Genomic DNA, 15,441 nt, shown 5'->3' with positions numbered 1-15,441 from the left:
TTCTTGTAAGGTGGTAGTAGCCTAGTGAGTAACACATTCGCCTATTAACTAGAAGACCCAGGTTCAAATCCCACTCACTACCATTGTGTCCCTGAGCAAGACACTTAACTGCTTCATGCTCTCACAGAGATTTTATTTCTCCAAGAAGTTTTGAACATCAGCAAAAAAAATTAAATCTATATCCATTTGAGACTAACTCAACAACATAGTGAATACGAGACAGCAAGGATGGTGCATTTCCCTATGAATTATGTCAACAATTGTGGGGCTTTTATTTTATATGAAAGCGTAGCAAGGGTCTGATAAAATAATTGCCAGAATGCATTACTTGAATATTACACACAAGAATAACACTCAGATGAAAATATTGGGTAAATCATTAAACTGCGGTTGTTAAGTACAGTGTAAAATCATGTGTAAATATTTGTACACAGTTTGTACACACGATTAATTACATATTCCTTAAAAATGATGGGCAAGCTAAAAAAATATGCACATTGGGGGTGCTGTATTTCTAATGTTTGAAGTATTACCTCATATTCCATTAAGTAAATACAAGGAATCACAGTGAATTTATGAATCAGATTAAACTATATTGAATGATGCAGTTATGTGTAAAAAATGCAGCAGCTCACTAATGTAAAAAAAAAAAAAAAAAAACTTATTGGTTTGCATATTACAGACACCTAATGCTCGGCTAGCTAGTAATAAGGATCAGTCAAACAATGAATGTAATTATATTTATATGGTTACACACGGAAATAAAATTAATGAATATTATTACCAGAGTGAGAAAATTGGGTCCATTATCACAGATTTCCGCTCTATAACTGGTGTCAGTTGTGCTCTTCTTCATTGTGTCATCAGCAGGCAGCGTGTTGTCATTGTAGGACGTGACAAACTTGAAGTCGCTGGTACGTGATCCCGTGGTCAGATATGTATCATAATTGTAAGAACTGCGCAGAGTTCCTGCTCCCTCTACCTCTGCATAGTTGGGAGGGAAATACGCGCTGGGAATAGCAACTGCTCCATCAAACAACAGTCTGGGCTTTCTCCTCCGACAGAACCTCACAGCCAGGACCAGAATAAGGAAAGTCAGGAAAAAGGTGGAGACTGAAACCAGCGCTATGATCAGATACGAAGTCAGTTTGGAATTGTTCTCCTCATAAGACACGTCTTTAAGGTCTGGAACTTCAGCCAAGTTGTCTGAAATGAGTAAAGAAACTGTACAGGTTGCAGAGAGAGGGGTCTGTCCGTTATCTTTCACTGAAATAACAAGATTCTGCTTCATGCTGTCAGATTCAGAAATGTCCCTCAGCGCTCTGATCTCTCCACTATGGAGACCAACAGTGAAAAGTCCTGGATCAGTCGACTTGATGATCTGATAAGAAAGCCACGCATTCTGTCCAGAATCAGCATCTACAGCGATCACCTTGGAGACCAGGGAGCCTGAAAGAGCAGCTTTAGGAACCATCTCAGTCATGAAGGTGTTTCCTGCTGGAGCAGGGTATAATATCTGTGGAGAGTTATCGTTCTCATCTGATATGAAGATGTTCACAGTCACGTTGCTGCTGAGTGGAGGAGAACCGTTGTCTCTGGCCACAACCTGGACTTTCAAGCTCCTGAACTTCTCATAATCAAAGGACCTGACAGCATGGATCACCCCTGTGTCTCCATTAATGGATAAGAATGAGGAGACTGGAGCACCACTGACCTCACTGGGCAACAGAGAATAGAAGACTGTGCCGTTCTGTCTCCAGTCTGGGTCTCTCGCAGTAACGGAACAAACAGAGGAGCCGGGTTTGTTATTCTCACTCACATAGGCAGAGTAGGACTGTTCTTCAAACACAGGGGGGTTGTCGTTCACATCAGACACAGATACATGAATGGTCTTGGATGAAGATAAGGGTGGAGATCCTCCATCAGTAGCAGTGATAGTTATGTTATAATCTGTTATTAGTTCACGGTCTAGTTCTGCTGTAGTAACAAGAGAATAATAGTTTTTAATTGATGGGATTAATTTGAAAGGGACATTTTGCTGGATGGAGCAGTGAACCTGATGGTTCTCCTCTGAGTCCTCGTCCTGCACATTCAAAATCCCCACCTCTGTCCCTGGTGCTGAGTTTTCAGGAATTGGACTTTTCAGAGATTTCAGAATAATAAAAGGGGCGTTGTCATTTATATCAATTACATGTATAATAACTTTTGCACTAGATGATAAACCAGAACCATCTCTTGCTTGAACTCTCATTTCATATTCATGTCTTTCTTCAAAATCAAATTGTCCAATCAACTTTATTTCTCCATTAATTCTATCAATAGAAAACAATGCTGCTTCTTCATCTGACACGTGACTAAATGCATAAGTCACCTCCCCATTCGCTCCCTCATCTGCGTCTGTGGCGCTTACAGTAACAACAACTGTATTTAAAGGGGAGTTTTCAGGCAGGCTGACTTTATAGACGGGTTCAGTAAATACGGGTAAATTATCATTGGCGTCCAGAACAGTAACGCGTATTACAGTAGAACCAGATCTCTGTGGAGAGCCGCCGTCCACAGCGGTGAGGGTTAATATCACTTCCTGTTGCTCTTCACGATCGAGCTCTTTATCTAAAATTAATTCACTGTATTTTCCTCCATCGATGTTGGAATGCACTGCTAATGAAAAATGGTCGTTTTTCTGCAGCGTGTAGCTTTGAATTCCGTTTCTTCCCACGTCCGCGTCATGCGCAGCATCCAGGGGGAAGCGCGCGCCTTTATCTGCGGATTCTGTAATTTCCAGAATAATTTCGTCGTCGGAGAATCGGGGTGCGTTGTCATTAATATCTTGTATTTGTAGAGTAATCTCGTGCAGCTCCAAAGGATTCTCCATGATTAAATCATATTTTAGGAAGCACGAGGCTTTCGAGCCACATAACAGTTCTCGATCAATCCTCTCCGCCATTACGATCTCACCTGTCTGGAAATTAATCTCACAGAAACGTTTTCTGTTACCCTTCAGATCTAAACGAGCCTCACGTAGCGATAATCCACTGGGATCAAGTCCGAGATCCTTCGCTGCGTTTCCAATCACAGCTCCTCGTTTCAGCTCCTCAGGAACAGAATAGCTGAGATCTCCATGGCTGCTGCGCGTGTGGAGCAGAAAGAACAGCAGCCAGACCACCGCGTCACGAACAAAGAATTCCTTAAATTCCATCTTTAAAATTTTTCTTCATCAACAGTAAAATATCTGAACAATATTCTGATTATCAAGCAATGCGAGAGGTCCAACTAACGCACAGCGGTTGTCGCGCATCAATGATGGCTGATCTGGGTGGTTTATCAGTTTAAATAAAGGCGGAGACGTTTTATTGCCCTGGTCAATAGCGACACTTTGAGTATTTTTCTAAAACTGCAGTTAAATGTTCCCTACGTCTGCCTCGCGAATTCAGCACATAAGTCCTTTCATTTTTTTCATGTATGTATTCAATGAAAACATCATTGGAGATGCAAGTTCTTAAATATCAGTCATCACTGTCCTTCAGCTGAAAATGGTTCACAGACTTTATCACAAGGATGAGCAAACTTTCCTGTAAATCAGACAACCACAGATTTTCAGGTTCAAACCCAGTTTACTGTTATTACGACCATCTGAGAAAGAAAACTGAATTCTGAGTTGCTGTGGGTATCTGTCCTGTCACTAGAAATTACACCATAACTCACATCCCATTTCTTTACCTTTCCCCATTTTGACCAATGTTTCTGACCAATGGCCAGTTCCTCTCAGAACAATTTCTGTGGCACACATAGTGTGTCTGCTAACAATCTGTGCAGAAACAGAAATGATCGAACACTATTTAAGAATAACCTGTCCTCCATCACCTGTCTGCTGTTCAGCTTCATTGTTCAGCAGCAGCTAAAATACAGTCTCAGGTCATTCACAATCCATAACTGCCAGCCCATCATAGGGTGCACACACACACACACACACACACCATTAACTCAAACACACACACACACCTATGAACAAACAGAGCCAGATTCAAACTCACAGTCTTGGAGGTGTGAGGCAACATTACTAACCCCAATGACACCATGCAGTCCACCTCAGCTCAGCTACTCTCCAATCTCTTACTCTCCATTCTCTTTTTGCCAGTGAATTTAAATAATAACAGATCTACAATGTGTAAAAATTATTTGATAGATAAAGGAATATGTAATATGAGTAAACATACGTGATTTAATAAACACATTTAATTTATGTTAAGTATTACAGTATTTCTATTCTGGATAATTGTTAGGTTGCATGTAAATATGATGACTGGGTGAACGGTGCTGCTTGTTGTTTAATAGTTCGAGTGTGCATCCATTGCAAAACACCACACGCACATATGCATAATTATTGATAAAGAACTGATGAAAGTAATCAGCTGGTCCAGCCTCTGTCTTCATCCTGACCCATGACCCTAAGCAATCATGCCTACACTAAAAATAAAAACACTGTCTCAACCTAAAAAAATTGAAGTGATCTGTCAGAACTAATATTTCAGTATTGCCATAATGAGACTACCCAAACAAACATATTAAAGTAAAAAACAAACAAACAAATAAAAATTACTCATAAGCATACATTAGAAAGCGTCTCAGGGCTCTAGAGTGCAACCTATTTGATCACACATGCGACCTAATTTCTCAATAGTGCAACTAAAAAAATCTACATGGTGCGACCAGGCATTTGTGCCAGACAAAATTATCTGTAAAAGTCATGTGGTTCACACAAAAAATGCATATTAGGAAGATATTGTATTCTAAACCAATTATAATTTTTTTGGTCAATTTTCATGGTAATCTCAGACTTTGCTCTTATAATTATCAGAAGCTAGCCTTCATTTCACCACCTCAACTTTAGCACTAATTTAAACGCTCATCTGACCGCTCATTTACCGTGCAAGCCCGAGCCCAAGTAAAATGGTAGAAATTAAATACTGAAAAAGCATAATGCATCCATAAAACACATTACATGTTATGGCCATATCTTCCCTTTCCCCGTTACCTTTCATCAACAGGCACCAGCAAACAGATCATCAGACCAAGATGATAATAAATATCAAACCCTTAAAACACATTTTCTTTTTATTTAATTTATCCTGTTTTAATTTCAGCTCAGTGAAGCACTTTAAGCACCAATACATTTGAGTAAACTACCTCTTTGGGCAGTGGTGGTCTAGTGGTTAAGAAATCGGCCCCATATTTAGAAGGTTGCTGGTTCAAATCCCGAAGTGCCAAGGTGTCACTGAGCACGTATACTGCTCCCTGGGCGCCTGTCATGGCTGCCCACTGCTCACTAAGGGTGATTGGTTAAATACAGAGGACACATTTTGTTTGGTGCACCGTGTGCTGTGCTGTGTATCACAATGACAATCACTTCACTTTCTTGTGGAATTGTGCTTCAAACAAATAAATAACCAGATTTTTATTTAACTATCTACAAGTCAATATTGCCTGTATGGAAAGCAAATTGAACCTATAAAACTGCATTGTTAAATGTGATGCTATTGTGTATTTGGTGCAGCATTTTTTTTGTGCTGATGCACCTAAGAAAACGTTGGGTGAACCAGAGAAACCTACAGCCTACTTTTTTCAGTGTACATATGAATAACCTTTTCAGTAATTGTAATAGGGAGGACATGCCGAGCCACTGCTAACCATAACCTTTGACTAAAATAAGACTTTGCTTCATGCTCTCACAGAGATATGATCTCTCCAAGAAGTAAGCCCACAGAAAAAAAGTCCTGGACTGCAATTAATATAATTTTTTTTAGTATTACTACAATTGACAAAATAAGCTATTAGTTGTTTATTATTAGAAACTCTTCATTAAAGATGTTTATTAACATCAGCAAGAAAAAATGAAATCTATGTCCATTTGAGACTACCTCAACAACATAGTGAATACGAGACAACAAGGATGATACAAATGCATTTCCCTATGAATTATGTCACCAATTGTGGGGCTATTATTATATGAAGGCTTAGCAAAGTCTGATAAAATAATTGCAAGAATGAATTACTTGATTAAATGACATATTCCTTAAAAACGGATGGGCAAGCTCAAAAAATATGTATACTGGGGTGCTGTATTTCTCAAGTATAACCTCATTATCCATTAAGTAAATACAAATAATCACAGTGTATTTATGAATCAGATTAAACTATATTGAATGATGTAGTTACATGTACAAAAATGTAACAGCTCTCTAATCCTACTTTTGACCTATAAAGCCCTAAATGGTCCCGGCCCGCAGTACCTGAGTGAACTTTTAGTTATTTATGACCTGCCACGCCCCCTTCGATCAACGGGTGCGGGGTCACTACTGGTACCCAAAGTAAAGAAGGTCACATTCTCAGTGTTTAAATCTAAATCACATATGTCAAAGTCAAGGGGTTTTTCTGGCCCCCGGGATTATATAAATTTATTATTAGAACTGGCCCGCAGGTCACTGCACGCCAGCAGCATCCAGGTACTTTATACGCACCAACGCACTACATTTCCCACAATTCAATGGTGGCGCTCCAAGCAGGAGGCCACTTCCTTTCATTATTCATCAGCGGGCATTAGCATCACTTCAAAAGTCAACTTTCAGATAGCCTACCCTTAAAAAATGGCAAAACGGAAGGTGGACACTGAGAACCTGACTTTTAAAACAAGGTGGGAGTCGGAGTACATGTTCACGGAGGTAGCTGGAAAACCTGTGTGTCTTTTGTGTGGAGAAAGTGTGGCGGTGATGAAAGAGTTTAATCTGAGATGGCATCATGAGACAAAACACGCGGACAAAGACAAGGATATGGACATGGAACAGAGGCTACAGAAGGTGGAGGAATTAAAACGAGGCCTCAAATCTCGGCAGGCTCTGTTCACAAAGCGAGGCTGCTGTCAAGGCCAGTTTTATTTTGGCAGAAGAGATCACTAAATCAGCCCGGCCATTCACTGAGGGGGATTTTATTAAAAACTGTATGCTAAAAGTTTGTGACGAAGTTTGCCCAGACAAAAGGCAACTCTTTTCGAACGTGAGCCTGAGCAGAAACACCATTGCTGAGCGTGTGGACGAGCTGTCCATCAATCTAAAAGAGCAGCTTGAGAAAAAGGGAAAAGAGTTCATCACATATTCCCTGGCTGTGGATTTTTACATAAAGCTTTTGTCCCTGTTGAAAATTAAAATTTACTGACAGAGCCATACAAAATTCTTTATTTATTTATTTGATCATGTAGTAATATATTTTTAGGTTTTCAGACTGTTTAATGGGGATAACTAGACTATATGCAGTCATTTTTTTTTTTTTCAATGAACATTCGATCAGTCCAAGCCCTTGGCTTGTTCCTAAATTTTTCATTTGGCCCCCTGTCCATTTGACTTTGACACCCCTGATCTAAATTGAAAAAACACACCTGTTTTCTCTGCAGCTGCTTCAGTTTGTTTTCTCGGAGATACTGAATACACTCCAGTGAAGAGACCAGCAGATAAATCCTGGTTACTGGAAACTGCTAAACAATGACTTAGCATGAAACGAACCAGAGGGTCACCACAGCCACCACAACCATAACAACTAAAGCTTCAGAGATTTTCCAACGGACCAGTAGCATCATAATGGACACGTAATATACACCATGACACTGAACTACTCTCTGGACTTCTCCACCTCTACAACTGTGTGACTATTATTTGACAAACCATCGCCTTGTGTGCAGAAGGGTCAAGTGTGGGGGAATTCAACAAGACAAACTGTATATTATGGGCTATATAAGAAATAAATGTTGTTGTTGTTGTAATAGAAAGTGTCACTGACTATGCTTTTCAAAAAGAACTAAACCTTGGTTTTCATATCAGTGACACCTAATACTCGGGTAGCTGGTAGTAAGAATCAGTAAATCAATGAATGCAATAATAATAATAGTATGATTACACACAACAGAAAAAAAGAATGAAAATTATTACCAGAGTGGGAAAATTGGGTCCATTATCAAAGATTTCCGCTCTATAACTGGTGTCAGTTGTGCTCTTCTTCAGCGTCTCATCAGCAGGCAGCGTGTTGTCATTGTAGGACGTGACAAACTTGAAGTCGCTGGTACGTGATCCCGTGGTCAGATATGTATCATAATTGTAAGAACTGCGCAGAGTTCCTGCTCCCTCTACCTCTGCATAGTTGGGAGGGAAATACGCGCTGGGAATAGCAACTGCTCCATCAAACAACAGTCTGGGCTTTCTCCTCCGACAGAACCTCACAGCCAGGACCAGAATAAGGAAAGTCAGGAAAAAGGTGGAGACTGAAACCAGCGCGATGATCAGATACGAAGTCAGTTTGGAATTGTTCTCCTCATAAGACACGTCTTTAAGGTCTGGAACTTCAGCCAAGTTGTCTGAAATGAGTAAAGAAACTGTACAGGTTGCAGAGAGAGGGGTCTGTCCGTTATCTTTCACTGAAATAACAAGATTCTGCTTCATGCTGTCAGATTCAGAAATGTCCCTCAGCGCTCTGATCTCTCCACTATGGAGACCAACAGTGAAAAGTCCTGGATCAGTGGACTTGATGATCTGATAAGACAGCCACGCGTTCTGTCCAGAATCAGCATCTACAGCGATCACCTTGGAGACCAGGGAGCCTGAAAGAGCAGCTTTAAGAACCATCTCAGTCATGAAGGTGTTTCCTGCTGGAGCAGGGTATAATATCTGTGGAGAGTTATCGTTCTCGTCCGATATGAAGATGCTCACAGTCACGTTGCTGCTGAGTGGAGGAGAACCGTTGTCTCTGGCCATAACCTGAACTTTCAAGCTCCTGAACTTCTCATAATCAAACGACCTGACAGCATGGATCACCCCTGTGTCTCCATTAATGGATAAGAATGAGGAGACTGGAGCACCACTGACCTCACTGGGCAACAGAGAATAGAAGACTGTGCCGTTCTGTCTCCAGTCTGGGTCTCTCGCAGTAACAGAACAAACAGAGGAGCCGGGTTTGTTATTCTCACTCACATAGGCAGAGTAGGACTGTTCTTCAAACACAGGGGGGTTGTCGTTCACATCAGACACAGATACATGAATGGTCTTGGATGAAGATAAGGGTGGAGATCCTCCATCAGTAGCAGTGATAGTTATGTTATAATCTGTTATTAGTTCACGGTCTAGTTCTGCTGTAGTAACAAGAGAATAATAGTTTTTAATTGATGGGATTAATTTGAAAGGGACATTTTGCTGGATGGAGCAGTGAACCTGATGGTTCTCCTCTGAGTCCTCGTCCTGCACATTCAAAATCCCCACCTCTGTCCCTGGTGCTGAATTTTCAAGAACGGGATTTTTCAGAGATTTTATAGAAATAACAGGCGTGTTGTCATTAATGTCAATTACAGTAATAATTACGTTTGCATTATCAAATAAGCCTGAACCGTCTTTAGCCTGAACTTGCAACTCATGTTCAATCATTTCCTCAAAGTCAGGTTGTCCAATCAACTTTATTTCTCCTTTTAATTTATCAATAGAGAACAATACTGCTTGTTCATCAGAGATGCGGCTAAATTCATAAGTCACCTCCCCATTCGCTCCCTCATCTGCGTCTGTGGCGCTTACAGTAACAACAACTGTATTTAAAGGGGAGTTTTCAGGCAGGCTGACTTTATAGACGGGTTCAGTAAATACGGGTAAATTATCATTGGCGTCCAGAACAGTAACGCGTATTACAGTAGAACCAGATCTCCGTGGAGAGCCGCCGTCCACAGCGGTGAGGGTTAATATCACTTCCTGTTGCTCTTCACGATCGAGCTCTTTATCTAAAATTAATTCACTAAATTTACCACGATTAGAGTTGGAATGCACAGCTAATGAAAAATGGTCGTTTTTCTGCAGCGTGTAGCTTTGAATTCCGTTTCTTCCCACGTCCGCGTCATGCGCAGCATCCAGAGGGAAGCGCGCGCCTTTAACTGCGGATTCTGTAATTTCCAGAATGATCGGATCGTTGGGGAATCGGGGTGCGTTGTCATTTATATCTTGTATTTGCAGAGTAATCTCGTGCAGCTCTAAAGGATTCTCCATGATTAATTCATATTTTAGGAAGCAGGAGGCTTTTGAACTACATAACAGTTCTCGATCAATCCTCTCCGCCATTACGATCTCACCTGTCTTTAAATTCATCTCACAGAAACGTCTTCTGTTACCCTTCAGATCTAAACGAGCCTCACGTAGCAATAATCCACTGGGATCAAGTCCGAGATCCTTCGCTGCGTTTCCAATCACAGCTCCTCGTTTCAGCTCCTCAGGAACAGAATAGCTGAGATCTCCATGGCTGCTGCGCGTGTGGAGCAGAAAGAACAGCAGCCAGACCACCGCGTCACGAACAAAGAATTCCTTAAATTCCATCTTTAAAAATATATCCGAAGAGAATGAAGTATTTAAAGACACAAGACACTGAAAGACGGATAATACGTCCAAGAGGTTCTGGTTACGCGCGCCAGTTCGAGAACAACACCCGCATTTCACGGTCGCAATCGCCGAATGTTAAATTTGAATATTTCAGAAGCAGGTGGAGACCAATGGAGAAGCTTACAACCGTGGTCAGCAGCGACACTCTGTGCATTTTTGAAAAAGTGCAGAGGACGATTAACTGTCATTTTCCTTTTTAAAATCACGCATGCAGAACATACAGAAACACACACGCAACGTATTGCAAAGTAATAAAAAGTGTGTCAAGTTTCATTAACTCACGTTAAATTATACATTAATTTATGTAGCTATAAAAAGAAAAAATGTTTCAAGAGTAGACCTTTTGTAAAAAAATCATTAAAAAAACACAACAGAAAAAAACAGCATTATTAAAAACAACGAAAAACAATGTTCAGATTGTTAATTAACCAAGATGACCAACAAGGAAATCGTAAAGTTATGTAAGTTAATTCTTGAAAAACATAATATTTCCAAACAGACCAGTGCTCAAATATTTAAATAAGTAATAAATTATAAGAAGATGTCAGCTGAAATTATATTCACTTGAAAGTCCCATGTTGTTCACAATAGACAAATTCCCTGGTTTCCATAATAAAAAAGCTGGTCCTAACCAATCACATTGTTACAGTTTTATAAGAAGTGCAGAAGCACAATCTATGGATTAGAAAAAGTAGAAAAAATCTATTGTGTCATTATAGATGACATAAACACATAACTGCTAAAAGACTATGAATTAACTGAATAATAATACCATGGAAAAAGAAAAAGGGCAGAAAAATTTAAAAGATATATTCACCAGAGTAGGATATTTCGATCCATTATCCAAGATTTCTGCTCTGCCAGTGGAGTCAGATGGGCAACTAATGATCTTCCCTGGTGTGTCATCAGCAGGCAGCGTGTTGTCATTGTAGGACGTGACAAACTTGAAGTCGCTGGTACGTGATCCAGTGGTCAGATATGTATCATAATTGTAAGAACTGCGCAGAGTTCCTGCTCCCTCTACCTCGGCATAGTTTGGAGGGAAATACGCGCTGGGAATAGCAACTGCTGCATCAAACAACAGTCTGGGCTTTCTCCTCCGACAGAACCTCACAGCCAGGACCAGAATAAGGAAAGTCAGGAAAAAGGTGGAGACTGAAACCAGCGCGATGATCAGATACGAAGTCAGTTTGGAATTGTTCTCCTCATAAGACACGTCTTTAAGGTCTGGAACTTCAGCCAAGTTGTCTGAAATGAGTAAAGAAACTGTACAGGTTGCAGAGAGAGGGGTCTGTCCGTTATCTTTCACTGAAATAACAAGATTCTGCTTCATGCTGTCAGATTCAGAAATGTCCCTCAGCGCTCTGATCTCTCCACTATGGAGACCAACAGTGAAAAGTCCTGGATCAGTCGACTTGATGATCTGATAAGACAGCCACGCGTTCTGTCCAGAATCAGCATCTACAGCGATCACCTTGGAGACCAGGGAGCCTGAAAGAGCAGCTTTAGGAACCATCTCAGTCATGAAGGTGTTTCCTGCTGGAGCAGGGTATAATATCTGTGGAGAGTTATCGTTCTCATCCGATATGAAGATGCTCACAGTCACGTTGCTGCTGAGTGGAGGAGAACCGTTGTCTCTGGCCACAACCTGAACTTTCAAGCTCCTGAACTTCTCATAATCAAAGGACCTGACAGCATGGATCACCCCTGTGTCTCCATTAATGGATAAGAATGAGGAGACTGGAGCACCACTGACCTCACTGGGCAACAGAGAATAGAAGACTGTGCCGTTCTGTCTCCAGTCTGGGTCTCTCGCAGTAACAGAACAAACAGAGGAGCCGGGTTTGTTATTCTCACTCACATAGGCAGAGTAGGACTGTTCTTCAAACACAGGGGGGTTGTCGTTCACATCAGACACAGATACATGAATGGTCTTGGATGAAGATAAGGGTGGAGATCCTCCATCAGTAGCAGTGATAGTTATGTTATAATCTGTTATTAGTTCACGATCTAAGCTGCTTGTTGTTGTAAGGGAATAATAATTTTTTATCGATGGACTCAGTTTAAAAGGGACATTTTGTGGAATTGAGCAGCGGACCTGCCTATTGTCTGCAGAGTCTTTATCTTGCACATTAATTACCCCGACTTCTGTTCCTGGAATTATATTTTCAGGAACAGGATTCTTCAGAGACTTTAGAAATATTACTGGGGTGTTGTCATTTAAATCCGTTACATCTATAACAACCTTTGCATTGGAAGTTAACCCAAGCCCATCTTTAGCTTGAACTCGTATTTCATATTCTTTTTTCTCTTCAAAATCAATTTGACCTTTCACTTTAATTTCCCCTGTATGTCCATCGATAAAAAACAGCTGCGCTGCTTTATCAGATATGCGGCTAAATTCATAAGTCACCTCCCCATTCGCTCCCTCATCTGCGTCTGTGGCGCTTACAGTAACAACAACTGTATTTAAAGGGGAGTTTTCAGGCAGGCTGACTTTATAGACGGGTTCAGTAAATACGGGTAAATTATCATTGGCGTCCAGAACAGTAACGCGTATTACAGTAGAACCAGATCTCTGTGGAGAGCCGCCGTCCACAGCGGTGAGGGTTAATATCACCTCCTGTTTCTCTTCACGATCCAGTTCTTTTTCTAAGATTAATTCAGAGTATTTCCCCCCGTCGGAGTTTGAGTGTACAGATAAAGAGAAATGCTCGTTCTTTTCCAGCATGTAGCTCTGAATTCCGTTTCTTCCGACGTCCGCGTCATGCGCCTCGTCCAGAGGGAAGCGCGCGCCTTTAACCGCCGATTCACTAATTTCTAATTTAATTTCCTCTTTTGGAAATCGAGGTGAATTGTCATTAACATCCTCAATTTGTACAGAAATATGATGTAGCTCTAATGGATTCTCTAACACGAGCTCGTAATGTAAAGAACAAGAAACCGCAGACCCACAGAGTTCTTCTCGGTCTATTTTTTCCGCGACGCGCAGGTCGCCTGATTGGAGATTAATGTCATAAAAACGCTTCTCAGTGTCCTCCGTATCCAAACGGGCCTCGCGGTAGAATAATCCTTTGGCATCGAGCCCGAGATCCTTGGCTATATTTCCGACCACCGTCCCTCGTTTCACCTCCTCTGGAAGGGAGTAGCTCAGATCCCCGCGGGAGGAGCGCAGAAGCACAAAAATCGTAGCCAGAGAGACAAAGGCATCAGAACGCAATGCTCCCTTTGCTTCTACCATGACGAATGAATCCTTATTTCGATTCCAAATGCGTTTCAACAACTCTCACCTGATCACCACGTATATTTAAAAAAAGGAGAAAGCAGTTCGCTTCGATTTGGAACGCAGTGTCCTACAATACCGTACAACTGGTCAGCAGTCAGTTCGGAGCAGATATTATGTATATGTGGGTGGGCAGAATCTTCAACCAGAAAAATAAAACCACGGTAAACAGCGACACTCTGAGTTCTTTGATTAAACTGCAAGAGATATTCTTGCGCAATACATATCTAGCAATTTAATTCAAAGCCGGTATAAAATATGATAAAAAAATATTTTGTATAAAGATGAAATATTTAATCACCCTATAAAGAAAAATGTAAATTATTGTTCCTAATGTGCTTAGAAGGGTGCAAATATCTGACAAGAGTCCACTCAGTTTATATGAGGAAAAGGGCCATCAGGGGGAATAATTTATGATATCTACAGCACACGCCTCACCAAGAAAGCCCTCGGCATAGCAGCTGATCCCACCCACCCAATGCAAACCTTCTTCAGCCTGCTGCCATCAGGGAGGAGACTGCGGAGTCTCCAGGCCAGGACCAGCAGACTGAAGGACAGCTTCACCCATCAGGCTGTCAAGAAACTCAACTCCCTCCTGGCTCTGCCCCCACTCCCCTCACTCCCCTCTTCTGCTCCACAAACTTTCTGAACCCTAACACACACAAACTGACCATGCACCAGTCACTCTGTGCAGCATTGGTCTGCCAACTACCTCACTTGTCACTTTGTCACTTTAAACTTACTTCTGTTGCATTACATGGTTCTGCACTCTCCACCATGTGCCCTTATTTGTATATGGTGTTTTTAAAATTGTATATTGTGTTTTTTATTGTATTTGTACCTTTGTATTCAATGTTACTGTTTTGTATTTAATGTTACTTGTATGGGTCTGAGAGTAACATAATTTCAATTCTCTGCATGTCCTGTACATGTGGCAGAATTGACAATAAAGCTGACTTTGACTTTGACTTGACTTTGATATGGGACTCAAACTATTTCCATTATTTATCCTTTACAGTCTCTGTGGCTATGTGATCAACAGAATGTTAAACCAGTGCTGCCTGGCTCATTCGGTGCAGGTCGCTGTCCACTCCTCTGGTGCTGTATTGGTTGTCAACAATGAAAAGAAAATTAATGATTGGCAAGTTGTCCAAGTTGCAACTTTTGCTCAGCTGAACCAGGAAGCCTAAATGCAAATTTTGGTGACACATCTACAGGTGACATCTACAGAGGTACTGTGGCGGGAAAGATACAGTGACTCAGTCACAAATATAAAGTAATGCCAATGACCTAACGACTGCAGTTATTTCCAATTAATCATATTAACCAAGTCAAAAAGCAGCACATTAGACAACAATATATAGTGTGTATGTGGACATTACGGTAAGAAAAACTATAAATATAACCATGTGGGATGGTAGTAGCCTAGTGGGTAACACACTTGCCTATGAACCAGAAGACTACAGAGTCACAGGTTCAAATCCCACTTCCTACCATTGTGTCCCTGAGCAAGACACTTAACCATAAGTTGCTCCAGGGGGACTGTCCCTGTAACTACTGAATGTAAGTCGCTCTGGATAAGAGCATCTGATAAATGCCATAAATGTAATGTAAATGCAAACATGGTTCATAATTTTGTTAAAAAAACGTACATTCAGCAAAATTTCCAACCGTCAATGAAGCCCAACATCAACCATAATAAATGAAATT

General features: G+C 41.0%; 1 protein-coding gene across 17 annotated transcripts in view; it reads right to left on the bottom strand.

Moving 5' to 3' along the window:
* LOC114791987 (protocadherin beta-16-like) overlaps positions 1 to 15,441 on the bottom strand; it is a 258,171-nt gene that overhangs the window by 108,135 nt on the left and 134,595 nt on the right. Inside the window, exon 1 of one of the 17 annotated variants that reach the window (XM_028982636.1) lies at positions 11,266 to 13,868. The exons of 13 other annotated variants lie outside the window; for them this stretch is intronic. In XM_028982636.1, the coding sequence (XP_028838469.1) occupies positions 11,266 to 13,689 (2,424 nt within the window). In that variant the 5' untranslated portion in view covers positions 13,690 to 13,868. Of the gene's footprint in view, positions 1 to 7,973; positions 10,438 to 11,265; positions 13,869 to 15,441 lie in introns of those variants that run through there. 3 more of the 17 variants (XM_028982660.1, XM_028982637.1, XM_028982664.1) reach the window with 3 other exon arrangements.

Source organism: Denticeps clupeoides, chromosome 6 (genome assembly GCF_900700375.1).
Source record: "Denticeps clupeoides chromosome 6, fDenClu1.1, whole genome shotgun sequence".
NCBI lineage: Eukaryota > Metazoa > Chordata > Actinopteri > Clupeiformes > Denticipitidae > Denticeps > Denticeps clupeoides.
This window is presented reverse-complemented; position numbering and strand designations above follow the sequence as displayed.